The 18,708-nt window shown below is 50.4% G+C and overlaps 1 protein-coding gene across 2 annotated transcripts in view; it reads left to right on the top strand.

Annotated features, from left to right (window-relative positions):
* The window catches only part of LOC121596275 (hornerin), a 45,021-nt gene extending 26,660 nt beyond the window's left edge, over window positions 1-18,361 (top strand). For both annotated transcript variants that reach the window (XM_041921068.1, XM_041921078.1), the window contains exons 3-8: window positions 7,797-7,976; window positions 8,071-8,229; window positions 9,648-10,005; window positions 12,576-12,779; window positions 16,339-17,470; window positions 17,857-18,361. In XM_041921068.1, the coding sequence (XP_041777002.1) occupies window positions 7,797-7,976; window positions 8,071-8,229; window positions 9,648-10,005; window positions 12,576-12,779; window positions 16,339-17,072 (1,635 nt within the window). In that variant the 3' untranslated portion in view covers window positions 17,073-17,470; window positions 17,857-18,361. The remainder of the gene's footprint in view (window positions 1-7,796; window positions 7,977-8,070; window positions 8,230-9,647; window positions 10,006-12,575; window positions 12,780-16,338; window positions 17,471-17,856) is intronic.
* Window positions 18,362-18,708: the final 347 nt, after the last annotated feature.

Genomic DNA, 18,708 nt, shown 5'->3' with positions numbered 1-18,708 from the left:
TTGGAAGCACGTCGAGTCAGCACTTTGCAGCAAAATTCGCAGCGTGGTGAATGGGTTGGCAGTTCCTGAGCTCGCTGAGCGATAAGTGCTGTTGTGCTTGTTGGGTGGTTCGCTTCTGCTGGTGCCGAATGTCGAACTAATGACTATAATTACCCGGTGTTTGTCTTACGAAGCCCGGGCAGTGGGCCGTATGTCGATTGCAGGATAATCGAGTTGCACGCCAAGATCCGCCCAGGTCTTGGCGAAGCGGATGCGGCGGTTGCCAAGTAAAGCTTCCCAAACCGGCCAGTACAGCAGCAGCAGTGGTTGGCAATTAAAATAGAATACTTCCCTACTGGAAGTTTTGCGAGCACCTCCCCCCCCCCCCACCACCTTGTGAAAATAAACCTGCATGATGCATGCACGGAAAATGCCGAAACAATTTCCCGCCGCGAACACACGCATACCTGTACCGCCAAAACGCCTGCGGGCCAGCGTGCTTCCTGTACCGGGACAAGAACGTGCAGCAAAAGGTGAAATTGCTTTCCGATTAAGTGGGCCAGGAAAGCGCTCGCCTCCGGAATTGAGTTAAAAAGCAGATTTTCCGCTCATTGGTGTGCTGCGTTTGGATGGGCGCTGTCTTCGCTTCCTTGCGCGTACCCAGCGCCCCCATAAAGCAGCTTTTTTTAAGGCATCCTTGTTGGCAGGTTTCACGGCAAGGCAAACGCAAACGTCACGTCACATTTCAACGCCAAAGCGGAAAGTGGAACAACAACAACGGAGAGAGTGTGTGTGTGAGAGAGAGAGAGAGAGAGAATATACACACACACACACACATACGGAAAAATAAAACATTGTCGGCGTAACGCAGACGGAACGGAAAATGAAACATGAAAATAAATACACGCCACAAAGGACCTTTGGGGCGTAGGGCAGCAACAAATGGGGTACCGCGTTCGCGCCTGTATGCGAGAGACCGAAAGAGAAAGTGTAGCGCGGGTGGGAGAGGGAAAACAAAAAAAAAACATAAATTAAGATAACGGAGGAAAATTTATGTTCCGGTGCACGTTTCCGACCGAAGCGAATCCATTTCCCGTCGCCTGATTGAGACACCGATCCTGCCGCCCCGATAAGGCGCGCAACGCTCCGGTATATACGATATTTTAAGATTTTGTGCACAGAACGGGCAACGCTTTTTGCTATCGCACACAGCCAGCCCGCGTGTGTGTGTGTATGTGTGTGGCATAATATCTACCCCTCAAACGTTGCAACAAAAACGTAACGTCGCCAGCAAAAAAAAGGGAAAGAGAAACACGACACAAAAGCACAGAACCGAGTTCAGGGGGAAAAAACACAACGGGGATGTGTTTTTGGGGATTTTCGACGAAGATTCGGCACACATTCGCCGTGGGTGCGTGCGTGCAGCTACCGTGAGGCCTTGTTTGTCCTGCCCGCCCGCTCCCGCACCGTACCATTGCTGAAAGTCGTAAAAAGTGAAGATGCAAATAAAGATTCATTCAACAGCGTCTGTGAGCGTGGAGGATCTTGAAAGTCCCCACCTGCAACAAGAGTTGCTTAAGCTGTTGCCCTACCCCGGCGCGAAAACTTCCTGTTGAAGCACGGCCAGCCTGCCCGAGCCTGCTAATCTCGTTCGCTTTCTGAAGAACACGCACGGTTTCGGGAGGGTTGTTGCAACCGAGCAATCCACGGCACCAACCGCAACCGTGCGGACGTGCGGTTCTATGTTCCGGGGGCGTACATTAATCTTCGCGCAACTACACTACTGTACGGTGCAGTTGTGCAGTTGTGCGAAACCAAAGTTGGAACCATTTTGTCACCATTTGCCCGCACCCGGGGCACTCTTCCCGCCATTACAAGCACACACTTTAAAATCCCCATTTCCCCCCAAAAGTTGTGCTTCCCATGCCTGCAGGCGTCCTGCTGGCACGTCGCTCACGGCTGTCAGGCTGGAAGTTGGAGCTGGTTGCCAGTTTTATTGCGCCAGCCGGAGGGGTTAGATGGGCAAAGTTTCGCAACTGGAGTCTCGGCTAGTTGGACGAAATAAATAAAAGTTCAATTAACTAACTACGGACAGCAGCAACAACAAAAAACCTTGGAAGCACAAACATCTCGGAGACATTTGCATCTGCAACTGCTGGGCATCCATGAAAAAAGCAGGGCATGAAAAGTATCACTCTCCAAGCAAGTTCTTGTGCTTCGGTGGCTCAGAATACGCCTGGGAGAAGTTCAATTTTTGGTTTCGGTTACATTCCACGGGCAAGAAACGACACTGTTGCCGGTAGTGTCCTCCAGTGCGGCTCAAGACACCGCTCGTGATGGGTACGGTCATAGGCAATGGCAAGAATATGGTGCTGCCGAGCGTCAGCTAACAGCTGGTCCTCGGGAAAGGTAATACATAGCACACATACACTTGCACACACACACACACACACCCTCCCCCAACTGTACTTTCCAGAAGCGTTACTCGATTATTTGCCGCACAGCTCGTCCTGGCAGCAGTGGTCGGTTCTGACATCTTTTCAACGGGCTGCAAGGCGTACCGAGATACTCTCAGGTATCGCCCAGAGCGGACCGTACCCAACTTCCGGCAGCTTCGAAAAGGAACCTCTGCTGCAAGCGCGAGGTGTCAAGTTGCCAACTAGCCCTCCAATGCCCTCAACAGGTCCAATTTTATCGTTCGCAACGGTGGCGCATTTTATCATCATTTTCGCATCATCCGTGCGCACCCGAACGGCGGGGTTGAATAAGTAATCACTCGATCTCTTGGAGAGCACACCACCACACACACACAAACACGCAGTGACGTACGGGCATCGACAAAAAACGAGCGCTGTATCAACGATAAAATATGGCCGCACCGGTGAACACGGGCAGTGCCACCGGAAACCGGGACAAAACCAAGACGAAACTGCAGCGAGCTGGCTCCAATTCCAACGCCACCAAGATGCACCATCAAGAGCATAGGTGTGTGAGCTATGCATCAGAATTAATTGCCGCTACAGTATCGACGCGAGATAATGCAAGCATTTTGAGTTATTTGGTTAATTGCGTTGTCCGGTTTCGCGGGCATTAAGGCAGGCACCGGTCCGGCAACGTCCGGTCAGGTCCTTTGATCCCGCACTCGTTCTCCCGCAGGCGGGCGCAGTGAAGCATTAATCTCGTGGCTTACCGGCATTTGCTCGGCACGCCGCTCGAAGGCCCCAGTGCCTGCAAATAGCTAATAAAGTCGACGCGGGCTCGAAAGTGCATCCAATTGGCAAAGCGATTAGTGGCCGGCGGCTTTCGGCCGGTGACTTCTGGCCCGCAAAAGGCTGCCGCAGCCTTGCCATCGCTGGGGGCTTCAAAGCCACAAAACCCTTCTCAGATGCTGCACGTCACACGTCATGCTGGGAAGCTATTTTCGTCCTTTAATCGCAGGAATTTCGATCACTTTGGCAGTGGAAAGCGGTCGGGCCAGTGGCGGTCCCACGCAGTTTTGGTCCTCCTTCCTTTTTTTTTTGGGAAGACATCGACGACTTGGAGAATCAAGGAAGTACCACAAAAAATTTTCGATGAAGACCTTTTGTGCCGCAGCAAAAAGAAAACCGAACAGAACCGAATTGCGACTGATGACCGTATTCTGTGAATTTCTGAAGAATTTCTGAATTTCTGTCCGAAACCCGGCTCAAAACAATTAGACGGTTTATTGGCAGTCGTGAAAGTAACGCAATCAAAAAACAGCAATGGCAGCGAAGCTGTGTCCTCTTCATGCAGAATCGATTTGATTTTATGATGGTAGACGTCCGGCAGGCCCCACCCACGCTTAAAAGCCCCTCGGTTTCTGAGTTCTACAGTAGCCCGGAGGCAAATCAGGCGCCATCGGTCAGCCATCGCTTGATGAAGATGTCGGAATAAGTTCATTTTTTTGGTGTTGTTGTTGTTGACGGGACACTGGAACAGAAAATCTATGGAGTTGGATTTCACTTTTCGCACCGTGGCTTTGATGGCGGTAGCATCGAAATACATAATGTCATTATCAGTGTGGCTCTGGTTTTGGAGTCGTAAAAGCTGCCACTGCCATGGACACGAAGTAAAGCCAAGGGAAAGCAAGAAAGAAAGAAAAAAAAAACACATACACACACACACGCAACAATAAATGTCCTGTGTTTCGGGGCGGGTAATTGCCTATCTATCGATTCCAAACCGGGCGCTGGGGCGATGGCGATGGCAAATGGAGGAGAAACATATTTATTGGCCAATATTAGCTGTTAGGGCCAATAAAACTGCAATATTGGTTCTGGCGTAGCGATAGCGTTTCCTGGGATTTGTGTATGTTTTTTTGTTGCTGTTAGTTTGTTTCCTCCTGCCAGAGCGCTGTGGAGTACTCTCGTGGGCCACAATCGGCCCACATCGATTGCAACCAGAAGCGATCGTTGGATGCAGATGCAATCGACGTTATTGCTTGCTGGGCAGCAGTATCCGAGCGTATCTTCTCTTCCACCGGATCTAATCCTCACGATCGTTCGCTGTCCGAAAATTCGATTCTTATTCCGTGTTGAAGCAAAACCACCCTGCCCGGAGCGTGCATATGCTTGCTCTAAAGTGCTCGAAAGTGTTTGAGGAAGCAACACACACAAAAAAGTGCAATCACCTGTGGCAGCTGCGAGCAAAACACCTGCAAAAAAGACACACACGTAAGGATGCATCGTCCAATATTGCCCTTTGTGTGTAGGACCAAACAACCACGCTCGCTCGGAAGCTTCGGAAATCGGATGTTACACCTTCCATCACAACGCAACAGAACCAACAGTGCTTGGCAACAAATGTGCAGCGCGTGCTGATTCTTCAACCCACACGACCATTCGGAGCAACAAAAAAAAATACAAACACACCGGGCAAGAAAACGACTTGTTTTTTAATGGCATCTCGGGGATCTCGCGCTCTCCTGCCAGGACACAGATGCACGCCAATAAATTAGGGCAAACATGCCGAGCGTACGTTCGATCTGTAAGCGAACGCACTTATTTAAGCATTTGTAGCCGAACCATTGAGCACGAACGATTGCCCACGCGACAGCCCGCCGTGTCATTGGGAGGTGTCTTTGGGGGTTTTCGATTGGATGTGGGAAAAATCGAACTCGCCGCTCGAGAGGAGCTCAAAACGGCAAACATGCTACCGGAAGCTCGCAGTTCCAGCGTTGCCTTGTGTCTATGTATAGCGCAGCTGGATGTTTTTTGAGGGGGAGTCCCTTAAAAAAGTTGTTCCACGTAGCGGCCCGGAAGTGTCCAAATTAATTTTTGCACCAAAAAACCAAAGGGACAACGCCGGGCAGTTTGCTCCCCGGTCGCCGATAATGAGCGACAATAATTGGCTACATAATTTGGCCAGTTTTTGGAAACGGTGTGTGCGTGTGTTGGTTTAAGGTGCTCATGGGGCGTCCTCTTCTCTCTGTAGTCCATCCTCTCAAACTCTGTGCGCTAGTGTGGTCGAATTGTGAAAAGGATCCCGGACATTCAATTAACAAGCGCACTGCAATGCAAAACCGTCGGGCAAGGAATTTAATTACAGCCACCCGGTTGCAGCACGGGCCTGAACTTTGGAGTTCGAGTCGTCCGCCGCAGCAGTAGTGGAGCAGTAGTCGGAGGTGCGCTGAGAGGCCGAGGAACTATTCCGGTGCGGGAAGTTTCGCTAGTTTCGCTAGGCAATCTTACCAACGTGGTGTGGTGCTGCCGCTGGTAGTCGGGAAGGCCTGCTGTTGCTTTGGTGAAGTGCTCGCCTGTTTGGCTCCTGCTAGATGCCCTGCGTCCTCCACAGCCCGTCATCCCTTTGGCACGGAAGGAATCGAAATAATTAAATTTCAATTAAACTTTGACAACTTTACACTTCGATGGCTTCTGTGGATGCTTGTGTGTGTGTGGCGGTGGACATAACGTGTGCTGACGATGTCTGAGATGCGTCGAAGCCACACAAAGTGGTAAGGTCACAAACACCAGCCCCCCGGGCAGTACAGGAGGTGTCGATTGATGGCGCACGCTGCGATGTCACTTTAATCCCGTGCCTTCGCCGACCCGGGACACAACCTAATTAGAGGGCACAAACGAATGGAAACAAATAAGCAAAACGAGCCTGCAACAATTAGCCGGCCCCTTTTGCTGGTTAATGTGCGCTGGGGCAGGTGGGCCAGAAAGGTGTGCCCCGTCAGAGGTTGCCATGGTGCGGGCACGCGCTCTCGCCCGACCGCGTGTGAAGTTTACGCTTTTTGCAAGATGGCAAAAAGCGTTACCCACGCCGCCCAGCGATGGTGCAGGCGCGAGCGCAGGAAGGAAAACGAGACAAACGCTAACCTTTAAGCTGGGTTTTGCTGGGCCGGGCGTCACGGGCATCATTACATCCGACTGCGTTGTGCCGGCAGCGGCGTCACGCAGGGCTCGACAACCTCGAGCACAGTTTGCAAGTTTGATTTTTGCGGAACGGAACTAAGTCTATTTAAGGTCGTCCGAGGAGGGCATTGCTTCAATTGAAAATATGCTTCGAATAGAAATGATAAAAGCAAATTTTGGTTACTGAAATTATTTATACAGTAAAAAACTATTCCAAAGCATCTTTAACCGTTTGTGACAGCGGCTTTCTTCAGGGGCAGTAATAAGGGAATAAGAAAGAATAGCAGTAAAAATTAAACTCTCTAGCCTTTCAAGAGCTCCAGGGGAACATAAATACAACTACTAGCTGCCTGCTTAAGGATTAATAGGCAAATTTATTTTATTTGATTCATATATGATAAAATGCTTGTCAAAAAAAAACCTTAATATGGCGATTAATGTGAAAAACGGAACCTTATTGTAATTCAAAGGTACGTCGAAAATCCATTTTTATCCAATAAACCAATAATTGAGAGTAGAGTTTCATGCTCAAAATTATTGTTGATTGTATTTATTTTCCTCTAGATCAATATTCTAATAATCTATCCTTGCACTTGCATTGGGTGTGTGTGGCATACGCATTAGACTTTATGAGTCAGATGTACTTATGCAAAAAAATACACCGTTTTTGAGCCCAAATAAACAATGTAAAGGTGCTTTTGAACATAACTCAATTGCAAGTTAACATTTGACAGTCTACTGAAAAACTGATGTATATCTGAACACATCTGCGTCTACTGATATCTATCTGAAAGTGCAAAATCTATTAAAGTCAAGCTTCAAACAATTTTATTGCAACATAATGAGCAGCAAAGAAACGAATTCGGGTAATATAGACGTACGTTAATGTCGGAGAAAGCAAATGTTTATTACCGATTGAACATAGTTCAGATAGGCATCAGTATTTCAGTTGGCTGTCAAATGTTTACTTACTGTTGAACAATATTCAAAAGCAACTTCAGATTGCTTGCTTAAGCTCTAGCATTCCACACCATTGCAATATTCCACTTGCAAGAATTTGGTACCATTTCAAAAAGGAATGTTCTTCACAAGTGAGCAAATTAAAGCTTCCTATTGGAAAATGAAACATTCCTATTGGAACATTTAAATGCTTCGATCCAGGCGCTCTGCTTCTTGTTTGCCGACCCCTGGCGGTAACTCATTACCGCTATTAGTACGAGTATCAATTAAAGCACGAGAGTGTAAACACATACACCGTCACAGGGCGGGCACTGGTGAGAGTGGCGACCGAGCACAACAGAATGAAGTGTAGCAGCGCTGTGCGAAAGCACTCTTGTGGAGCTCGCAAGTGTGTTTGTGTCGCTCAAGCATTGTTCAAGACTGAAGATTTAACTGATGTGTGTGTGTGTGTGTGTGTGTTTTCCTCTTCCCTTCCAGATCATTCTGCTGATCGCTGTGTTGCTGCCGCTGGCAGCGTACGCCAAACCCGCCAGCCCGAGCCTGGATCCGACCGACCTGGCCGAGGTGGAGCTGCTGACGGAGGACGTGGCGCGCATCAAGCGGTCCGGGTTCGGGTCTGGCAGCGGCTCGTTCGATTTGCTGTCCGGGCTGAAGAAGGTAGGTGGCGCCGGCATCGCCGGAGGGAGAGGGGAGAATGATCCTTTTTGATTTTTGACTGTTTCTTTCTTTCTTTCTCGCCTTGCTGCTACAGACACTACTGTCGGGCATTGGATCTGCGTCGGCTTCACTGGTCGCTGGCAGCAGCAGCTCATCGCTCAGCTCCGGTCTGGGGCATGGTAGCAGCGGTGGCAGCGCCGGCCACGGCAGTAGCTACGGCAGCTCGTCCGGACATTCGTACGACAAACCGCACGTAAGTAGGCACCAGCCAATGCGGTGTCGATCGCAGATGTAGACGTCAATGTACCCGCACCAACTTCAACAGAACGCACAGTAACGTAATCCTAATCCGCCACAATTCTTCTTGGAGCTCAACAATAGGTTCCAAAACACACCGGCCGTGTAGAGCTCTCCCATCGCCTCGGGCAACTCCCTGCTCAGGTCGCAGCAGGTTACACATTTTCAATTACTACCCATGCTCCACCATTCGCCGGATTGCCGGTTGGGACCACGCGTGAGAATGAGGCTTCGGGTCGGCACCGGGGACGGGCTCGAAAGCTAATGCGGTGCCCCTGTTGGTGACACCGGGCGATCATAAGCATACCCTTCGCTGTGCATATCATGGCGTAAAAGCGCCCCAACGCACAGCGAGTCGCCGTATGTCATGCATGCTAAATAAGTTACGATTATCATCAAGCGCCCATGAAATGTGACACTCGAGCCGTACACACGTACACATATGCTCCAAACCCTCCAAATGGACGCCATGATGGGAGGGCGCGCGCGTTAAAAATTGACAAGATAATAGCGTAGTCGGAAGTACGGCGTAGCATGTCGGCCTTGTGTTGGCCGGGAAAGTGGCCACCGTTTGGTTATGTCTCTTTCCAACCAAACAGGCTGACAGAGCAGGATGACGTAAAATAACGACTAAAGCGCACTTACTGGTGAACACCGTTTGCTGGTGTCGTTAGTGTTTTCGTGTGTTTTTACTTGTTATCCCAACATTTTGTTGTTGTTTGGAGGTTAAATATGTTTTCCCCTCCTGACGGCCTTCAATCGCTAACGGACGGGTGCAAAGGACTCGTACCGGTACGGAAATAGAACTATAACCCGGACTGTTTTCACTGCTCCTAACCTCAAACGCAGGCATATAAGCACGCAGGGGTATAACAAGAAAGAAACCCAATCGCGAAAGGTTACGAGGGCTTTGCTGGGATGCGATTCCCAACATCTTCGATTGCTATTACTTAGTTTTGTTTTGCCGGCTTTCGACATTTCAATGCTACGGTTTGATTCGTTCCAAGAATGCTCTGCTGCTGCTGCTGCTGCTGCTGCTGCGAAAAACAGAACACTTCACGCGCTCGAGTGGAAGAATGGTTTGCGCGGCTTCGAGATTCTCGGCACCCAGTAATTTGCTTACAGTTTGCTGCGCTCGTCCGTGATGCCGTCTGCCGGGGGGAAACAACTGAACGTTTACACCCCCCACAGCGAATGTGGTTGTTGTTTGTCGCCCGGCAGCAATACATCCTTCCGGCAGAGACATCGCTCAACCGTGGCAAAAAAATCGCACAAAATCATGCCGCCCGTGTGCATCATTAAGCAACGAAATCAGAATTTATATTAACGCTTTTGCTTACCCTTCTCTTGTTTTTCACTCCCCCCCCCCCACAGGAGGACACCCACTTCGATGGCTGGTCGCTGAAGAAGTCGATCCTGAACACGCTGTTCCAGGCGGTGAAGGCCATCACCGGCGGCGTGACCGCCATCAAGGGCCAGCTGATCAAGGGCTCGGGCTACCTGGTGAGCGGCGCGGGCAAGCTGATCGCGTCCGGCGGCGACGCCGTCACGGGCGTGGGCAAAAAGATTGCCCTGTCCGCGCACCTGATCCCGCCGAAGCACTCGGCCCACCCGCTCTCCAAGCTGACCGGCATCCTGTCCGCCTCGTCCTCCGGGCTGTCCGGGCTGTCCGGCTCGTCGTCCTCGTCCTCCTCCGGCCACGGTCACGGCCATGGAGATGCGTCGGGTGAAAGTAAGTACAAGCGAGTCGAGACATTGGATGTTATGCTGGGGGTTTTCTGCGCGTGTGTTGTCCCGTTTTTGCTATTAATCCTGATGAAGCGTTTCCCAGCAAAGGCGCCTCCCCTTTCAATTGGATGTGAAAATGAATTGTGTGTTCGTTGGAAGAAAGAAAAACCAAAACCCACATCACATTGCCACTCCACAGCCGCTCGTCATTCGTCGATGAGTAATGAAGGTGGGGGGTGGGGGGGGGGGGATGTTTTACGCCGCATGTCTCCCGTGAACGCTACCAGTGCGCCATTGCGTCTGCCTGGGATATTCAGTGTTTTCGGTTCCGCCTGACGGGCGATGGAAATTATTGCAAATTTCGTCTTCCGACGGGCGCTGCTGATGCTTTATGGATTGTGCTACCATTTCAAGCAGTGCTGCGTTCGGTAAAATCTCCGAGGACGCATCTGGCAGCCCCGCCAGCGCAATTCCTGCTAGCTTCCAATAGGAGATCTTTTCCGCTTCCGATACGATTCGCTCTCGCTCGCCGGATGTGTTGCGCGCCGTTTTGCGGTGAGGCAAACGATAATTAATTAGCTAATTAATTGGAGCCCTCAGCTGGCTGGGAGCGCCCAGCGGGTGTGCCGAAGAGCTTTGGACTTCCGAAACGCAACAGTCCGAATCACACACACACACAGGCAATTCCATGGCAAGAATCATCATCTTGAAACGATCGATTGTTTACAGTTTTAACGATGCTTCAAACAGATCAGACAACCAGTTCCCGCAAGCCGACTTGAAAACCGGCAGACGAATGTGAGGATGTGGGCAAAGTTGAACAGAGCATACCAAAAAAAAAAAAAAATGGACAACAAACCAAAATCTCGTTTTCTTCCACAAATCTCACAAAAAAAAAAAAAATGCAAGAAGTACTCGCCGAAGGGATGCGAAAATAAATCGCTGTCAAAAGCGGCCCAAGAACGCAAGCTGAAGCAATGCAATGTGCTGAAGGTAGGGCGACAGTCACGCTCCAATCGAAACCGGAGACTTGTGAAAGGGGGAGAAGAATCACGTCAACAACGGTCAACTATTTCCGTTTTTGCCTTTCTTGCCTTTTTCGCTTTTTTATTTGTGTGCTTTCCATTCACGACTTTTCAGCCACGATTCTGGTTTTGTTTAACTTACGCCTTCCCTCCCCCCCTCAAACGACACTGTGCGACCCCCGGTCGTTTGGGGAAAGCGTGGTGATGACGATATTTGTCGAGTTTCCGTTCCCCGGCAAGGAAGGCACTTCAGCAGCGAAAAAGCAGCTCCAGCGAACAAACGAAAGGAACAATCAAAAGAGCAAACCGCCAACGATGAAGCTGCCCAGGATGTATCAAACCGGGGAATAGAGCACAGCAACCAAAAAAAAAAACAGACCATCCAGGGTGGCTGATTTCCCGTTTCCGATATTCCGTTCGCATTTGTATTTCCTCTCATTTCCTGACGCGCCTCCAGCAAGGTTCTTGTGTTGTTATTGCTTACTTCTTTGTGTGGCGTTGCTCTTTCTTTCACTCTGAACCTCGCGCTGACAGTATCAGAAGTTTGATAGAGAGGGGGAGGGGGGGTGGAGTGGCCTCACCTCCCAAATTCCCCAGGGAAAAGAAATAGCCCCCGATATATCTGGCAGTGCGGACCGTACAAGAAAAAGGATAAAGATAAATGGGTGCGGCGTGGGTCACTAATCTGTTGCGTTCGCCAAAAACCCCCCCCCCCCACCCCTTAACCACCGAACTGGGGCAGTTCGTGTGTGTGTGTGTGTGTGTGTGTCATCTTCTTTCTGTTTTCCTTTTTATTTATTTTTTTGTGAAAATTTTTCGATTAAACCAAACCAGGCGGCGCGGAGGGGGCCGTAAATTTGTTACCTTCACCGAGGGTTGCCCACAGCGGGGAGAGTAGAGGAGAAGGCTTTGAAATTGCTTTTGACGTTCTCGGCCGTGCGCGTATCGCCCGGATCGCCAGTGGTGGCAGAAGATAAACCCGAAATCGATAGATTTGGAGTTTGCAAAAAGCATGGGACCGGGAAGTGCTGGAGGCTTTCCCATGCGAAGCAATGGCTTGAAAAGGGGGCGCAGCAGAGGGGCAGGGTGTGGGGGAAAGGGGTTAGCTTGTTGGGGTTGGGTTGGATTTTGCAAACAATTCGGCTGCGGCCTGTAAGCTGTGTGGGCCTCTCGTGCAGCAAGCCCGCTCTCGCAAAGAGGGCGATTTTGTCAACCGGATTGCATAGCTGCAGGCGCTTTCATTTCGCTCGATTGATTTAAAGTTAATACACTTGGTGAGACGGGGGTTTTCTTCGTGTGCCCTACCATGGTTTTGCTTGTGTCTTTACATGTCTGTTTTCTATCCCCACTCTGAGTCTGCTTTTAAGGCGTTAGTACCCATGTAGATGTCGCTCCAGAACAGAAACCAAAACTGTACCCTGTTTCATGTTTGCACTGGGACAAAATTGCACCAAAAAAAACCTCCTTTACTTCGATCATCCGCTTACTAATGTTTTTTTTTCCCGTGTTGCACCTGACTTTCCTTTTGGTTTATCCCACCCCACCGAAGGCTTCACCAGCTACGAAGGCCCAACGAGCTACGGCCATGACTCCTCGCACGGTGCACTGAGCGGCCCGTCCGGCCCGTCCTACATCCCGCCGTCCAAGAGCTCGCACAAGGCACCGTCGCACAACTCGTACGGTGCGGATCTGGACGACCACCATCACCACAGCAGCTACGTGCCGGCCGGCAAGTACGGCCACTCGTCCGACGGTAAGTAACGCGCCGGGGGAATGGAAGGTCCCTATTTCTCCGCCGGCCCGAAACCGCGCCACATTTTCGCATCGCACCGAAGACGACAGGGACGTAAACCCGAAACCCTGGGCACACTTGGGCAATGATGTGTGGCGAAAAGTTGCCACAGCGATAAACGCTCGGCATTACGAAGATGATTGGTTTTACGGAGGTAATCGATACGGCACAAAAAAAAAAAAAAAAAAAAAAACAGGGATGGTGGGAGGGCTGAAAACACACGCGGTGCAAGGGGGTATCTTTCTTTTTTTTTTGCATACGGAAGGCAAGCAATTATTTGCGCATCATTTAGCTCGCACGTGTGCGGCTGGCAAAATAGATACTGGCTGGCGGTGGGCGATGGGAAGGTTCGGTTGGATGGAAACAGATCATTAATGAAATAAATTTCATGTTCCTGCGTGAGTGTGTGGGTGCAGGTGGGCATGAATGAAACTTGGTTAGCCGCACTCGTAGCGCAACAATGCGGAAAAATGGCAACTGTTGCAAGCAGCGCATAATTTACCCCGGGCTTCCGTTGCAGCCCTCCCGACCAGGAGCATGGATACTATTTCGCGGGAGTAAAATAAAACCATGTGCTAGAAATTTGTAGTTATAAGGCAGGCAGTTCACTACACCGGGCAGGTTGAAACAGAACTTTATTCGATATTATTATTTATTTTTTATTTGTTTTGGGGCCAACTCAACTAGTTGAAAATGTGTTGCAAACGGCCATATTAATGGACAGGCAGCATTTTCATGGTTTTTGTGTTGCTCATTTTGGTCGATAGCGAGCTGCCACAACTACCATCTTCCATTCTGTTTGATTAGTTTGAACTTTTTGGAAACACTTTTTGTTAAATAAAACAGCGAAAGGACATCGAAAAACGGTTTCCACGCAACCATCAGCAATTTGCCGTGGTTTTAAATGGCATAGCACAACCTTTTTTTTTCTATTATCATCATTTCACCACGACCGACTGGTGAAAGAGCTCGGTAAACATTTCAATTCAATAAAAGCCAAACCAATTGTGGTGCTCTCACGGGAAAGGCAGAATGCAAATGCATTCCGGTTGTTTGCTTTTTTTTTTTCGCTACAAGCGACAGTGCAGCTTCATCTCTATTAGGTGAATTATCAGATGGGCTGCGGCGGTGGGCCGGTTTTTTGCGCCCGTTGGGCATACGGTGTAAAATGTACACCCTATCCCGGGAGGAGGGGGAAGGGGAGATGGGGAGGGTTGTCATGATGCTTCGGTGCGGTTATGAAATGATTCGAATGAGCTGGCTCGGCTGGAGCGCGATAAATCAATTTATTATGTACATTTCAAACGGTGGCGCTTACAAAGCGCACAGAGTACATTGCACCGGTTCGGGGTGTAGATGGAAGCATTGGCGCAAAGCAAACTATTGGACCTAGTGGGACAAGCTAGCGGTCTATGCTAGCCAAATAAAAAACATCATTTTCTCTCTCGCTCTTTCTTGTTAGGAGCGGAAAGATTTTGATGTCTTTTTTTTAGATTTGCGCAACTAAGTTGTTTTGGATTATACTTCATTAGGTTAACTTTAGAACAAACTTTGAGCACGGCTATTCAAACTTGAACTTCAAACACTGTGAACACGCACTAGTGCTTGAAAAATACTTGTACCCCACTTGCCAACCCTACGTCGGGGCGAGCAGTCCGCGCTCGGATGAAAGCGGAACGCACTGAACCGATTGGATCGAGTCAACAGTTATGAAACTGTGGCACTCGTTAAACACTATTAAACAGTTTGTGGTTGGCGGTTGCTTTGGAACCGCCCGCCCTTCCCCGCTAAGTTCATCTGACCACCTCCACCCCGGGATTGAGGGGGAGCGGTAATGGAATCGGCGACAATACCTGCACCCCGCGGTGGGGCCAAAATTTTGATGCGATTTATCATATCGATGTCGTAACTAATGAGCGTCCGAGCGTGCGTAACTCGATAATGCAAATACCACCGTACCACACTCTACCTGCTCTTCTGTCTCTCTCTCTCTGTATGTTTTATGATTTTATGTCGCTACCATAGCCCCGGGGCACGAACCACTATCAACCCACTGACAGGTGTGGAGTGACCCGGGCGTGCGGCGGCACGAGGCAGTTCAATTATACATCGTTCGTGGTACACCGCCGAGGTTGTGGCGGTTTTGGCACCAGCACCACCATCAGCGCTGCAATTCAATCCATTCGAATAACTGCAGTTCTGGGGCAGGCAGGTCCCCGGGGGGAGCACACTGGATGCCGGGGGGGCACACCGCAACATATTTAAAGAGCGACCTGCAATCCTTCCAGCATGGATAATGTTCCGCTTGTTCCCGTCGGGAGCACGGGACAGTTGAACTTGCGTGCCGTTCGGCTATCATTAGCCAGCTACGGTGTTGACTTTCCCAAAACAGCCTCCAAAACCGGCGGATGATGACACACGGCAAGCAAACGGCCTGCCGAGCGAGAGTGAGATTGCAAGGCATGATGAAAGGCTGTAATTTGAATGATTACATCCCTTTTAAACGGGGATGCGAAGGACGGCCGCGTAAGTGTGCAGCAAACCGTCGGAAAAGTTGAACCGTGGTGCGTTTGTTTTGGTCACTGGCCTGCACCGCTACGTTCTGCCCGAGTGTTCGCGGCCACACGCTAACGACCCGATAAGACCGGAAATCGAGCATTAATTACGCGCCTTGTACGGTTCATCGATCAATAAATCTATGGCGCTGTGGTGGGTGATATTGCCGCACCGGGGGCGGGGCGGGCAACTTGGCAACGGCTATTGGCAAACTTTTTGGGGCGTGGAGTTTGAGTGGGACAAGACTGTGAAGAGCCTCGACAGAATTACCCTGCTCGTTTAGGGGTGATATCAGGTGGGCTGCAGAAGCAAACGGCTCGTACTTGTTCCATCACAAGTTTGCTGCTAGCGCTAGTTACACATGCAAAGGGTGGTAATGTTCTCGTTGCTACGTGTAGCGTGATTCGTGGTTCACATCGAACATCCTCTTTGGAGCATGTCGGATCTTCAAAAAAGAATTATTTTCTCTGGGGGCGTCTCTCGAGCGTGGGATATTACGTTTTGGGAAACTTCTAAAAACATGTTTCCTTTTCAATAAGTTGTTTCACGTGGAACTGAAAGATATCATTGAATGATCTTAGTAAGATTTTGCTAACTTTTCGAGATAATTACATGATGAGTTAAATGTCAGGAATACGTTGAGTTAACGTTGACGGATTTTCAGGGTGTTTCCCAGTATCAGAAACACTGCAAACCCCTTTGGAATATCCCCCTAAACTCAAACCTTCGACTTGGACCAATCACAAACTTCCCGTACGAACGAAGACTGAAATTTCTGAAGAAAAAAAAAACCTACAAACTTTGGAACAAAAATTGAAAACATCGTAGCAGTTCTTCGTCACCGATCAAGACATCGCCGGCGATGAAGGGCCCGCACGCGCCGTACACTGATGCTCATCCCCAACCGCTACCCCGCTGTTATTTCCACATCTTCCCCGTTGGTTCACCCCCTCCTTCCCCACAGTGTCGGCGCATCATCACGAGCCGGACCACCACGAGCCGGACCACCACGACCACTACCCGACCGGGTACGGCAAGGGCCACGCGAACGTGGTCGAAGCGTCGGACGTGCTGCGGCAGATACTGAACCAGAAGATACCGCACCACTCGGACGGCTTCCCGAAGAAGGTCATCGCACAGTACGAGATCCCGTCCGACTCGAACCCGCCGCCGTTCAAGCCGATCAAGGGTGCCGGCTACCTGCCGCCGGCCGTGTACGGGGTGCCGGCCGCCGGCCCGATCGATTCCGTGACGCACTCGCACTCGATCACTACCTCGTTCGGGGCGCCGTCCGGCTACTCGAAGCTGCACGTCGAGTCGAGCGGGCCGGGCCTGCCCAGCTCGTACGACATCTACCGCTCGATGGCGCTGAAGCACGGCGGGGAGGCGAAGCACCACCAGCAGGCCGAGGGGCTGCCGAGCCCCCGGTCGAAGGCGCCGTGGGCGGAGCTCGGCCACAGTGCGAGCGGTGTGTCGTACGAGCTGCTGCCGCCCAAGCACGTCTCCTCCGCCGAGCTGCGCGACCTCACCAAGCAGCTCGGCGACGGGATCGAGCTGCAGAAGTCGCTTGCGTACGAGATCGCCGTCCCGGCCACCCGGCAGCACCACAAGCGACGCGCCGACGAGACGACCGACACGACCACGCAGACCGACGGTGGCAGCAACCGCCCGGCAACCAACACCACCACCAATACGTAGACAGCAGGCGACGCACAGACGCAACGCAATGGCGCGCGAGTGCCAGTTCCAATTTCGCAACACACGCAGAGACGACTGATAAACGCAACACGGTAGATGCAAAGACGCGCACGTACACACACACACACACCCATGCAAGTGAAGACAAGGGCGCGCGTATGTATGCGTGCGCCTCGGTGCTCAGCACAGCTCACGGTGCCACGGCAGCACGCCATCTCTTTAATCCTTTAGTCACGCGTTCTCTAGCATCTAGAAAAGACACCTTAGACCCATTAGTAAGAATATTGTAGCGTTTACGTTTGTGTATGCGTGTGTGTGTGTGCGTGTGGATGTTTTTGTTTTGCTTCGAGCGCTTGTGCCTTAACCGTGCGCAAGCGACCGATTTCGTCGATACTCAGGTAATTCGCATGACTGTAGCAACCGTACTAAAAACAAACAACTGTCTCTGACACACCACTACTACTACTACTACTACTCTCTCACTACTACCGGCGACGCCTGGACAGCCCGTACACCACCACTCGTACACCTTACCTCTACTGTAATCACCTCGTAACTCGCACGTTTTCTCAACTCCAAGCTTGTCTGTCTAGCTACCACTGCGCTGTCACTAACTCAGGCGTTCCTACTCCGTTTCGTCGCTAATCACTCGTAGCGCTACGCTCCTTAGCGAGCCTGTGGCCTCATGGCCTGAGTCCTCACACAACTGTTCTAATCAGTGTGCTTCTATCTCTCTCGCACCCTCTTGCGCGCGCTCTATCGCTCTCTCTTTCTCCCTTTTCAGATTCCGACTACAGCAAGATCGTCGTCGGCTAAGCACACTGCGCAGCGCTCCCAAATGGTGGAAATCGATCAGCCCAGTGTCCCGCAATACGTTCCAGCCAGTGTAAATCCTCCAAAAACAAAATGTTGAACCATTGCTCAAATTGTACTTAATACTCAGCAAAACAGAGTGCTCCAATCGACCCCAGGATGAAGGAGGATGAATCAACGATTACGGCCTGTCTGGAGGGGCCACACACAGACACACACCCACACAAAACAACAACACCACCATGCTAGCCTGTAGGACTACTTCGTATTCGTATGTAAGATTTTATTCGTTAATTTCATTGGTAAGAGGGTCCAGCAGGGCTGCCCCCGGGGCGTCCCTTCCCTCCCGCGGGGCACGGGGACGTCGGGTGGCCCGGTGTTCTGCTGTATTTATTCGCCATCGCATTTTATGTTTGCGAACGGTGCTGGCGACACAAATAAAGTATTCAACTAATTTGTAATCTTCTGAAAGCGAAGCAAGGTCGTGTTTGTGTCTTTTTTTTTTGTTCGAAAGAAGTTGAAATGACGCTGTTTTTCTGCGTAGAGCGAGACGGACGATAAGTATGAAATGGGCCGTTGTTTTTATAGGAGACTACCCACTGACATCTTATAACATCTTGCACTCTAGAAATGAACCTACTAAATCCGAATGTCGACTTTGATTTGAGTGGCTCAAATTTGCTCAGAATCAATGTAGTAACAGTGAGATGCTATAATTATGTATTAGGTTGCATTCAACTGAGAAAAAGTTCCACTTGCAGACAATATTGTTTCAATTAAAGTGTGCAACATTTTACCTTAAGCTTTGCCAAACAGGCTAAAT

Source organism: Anopheles merus, chromosome X (genome assembly GCF_017562075.2).
Source record: "Anopheles merus strain MAF chromosome X, AmerM5.1, whole genome shotgun sequence".
In the NCBI taxonomy this organism is placed as follows: Eukaryota; Metazoa; Arthropoda; class Insecta; order Diptera; family Culicidae; genus Anopheles; species Anopheles merus.
Note: the sequence above shows the minus strand (reverse complement) of the source record. Positions and strands in the feature narration are given on the sequence as shown.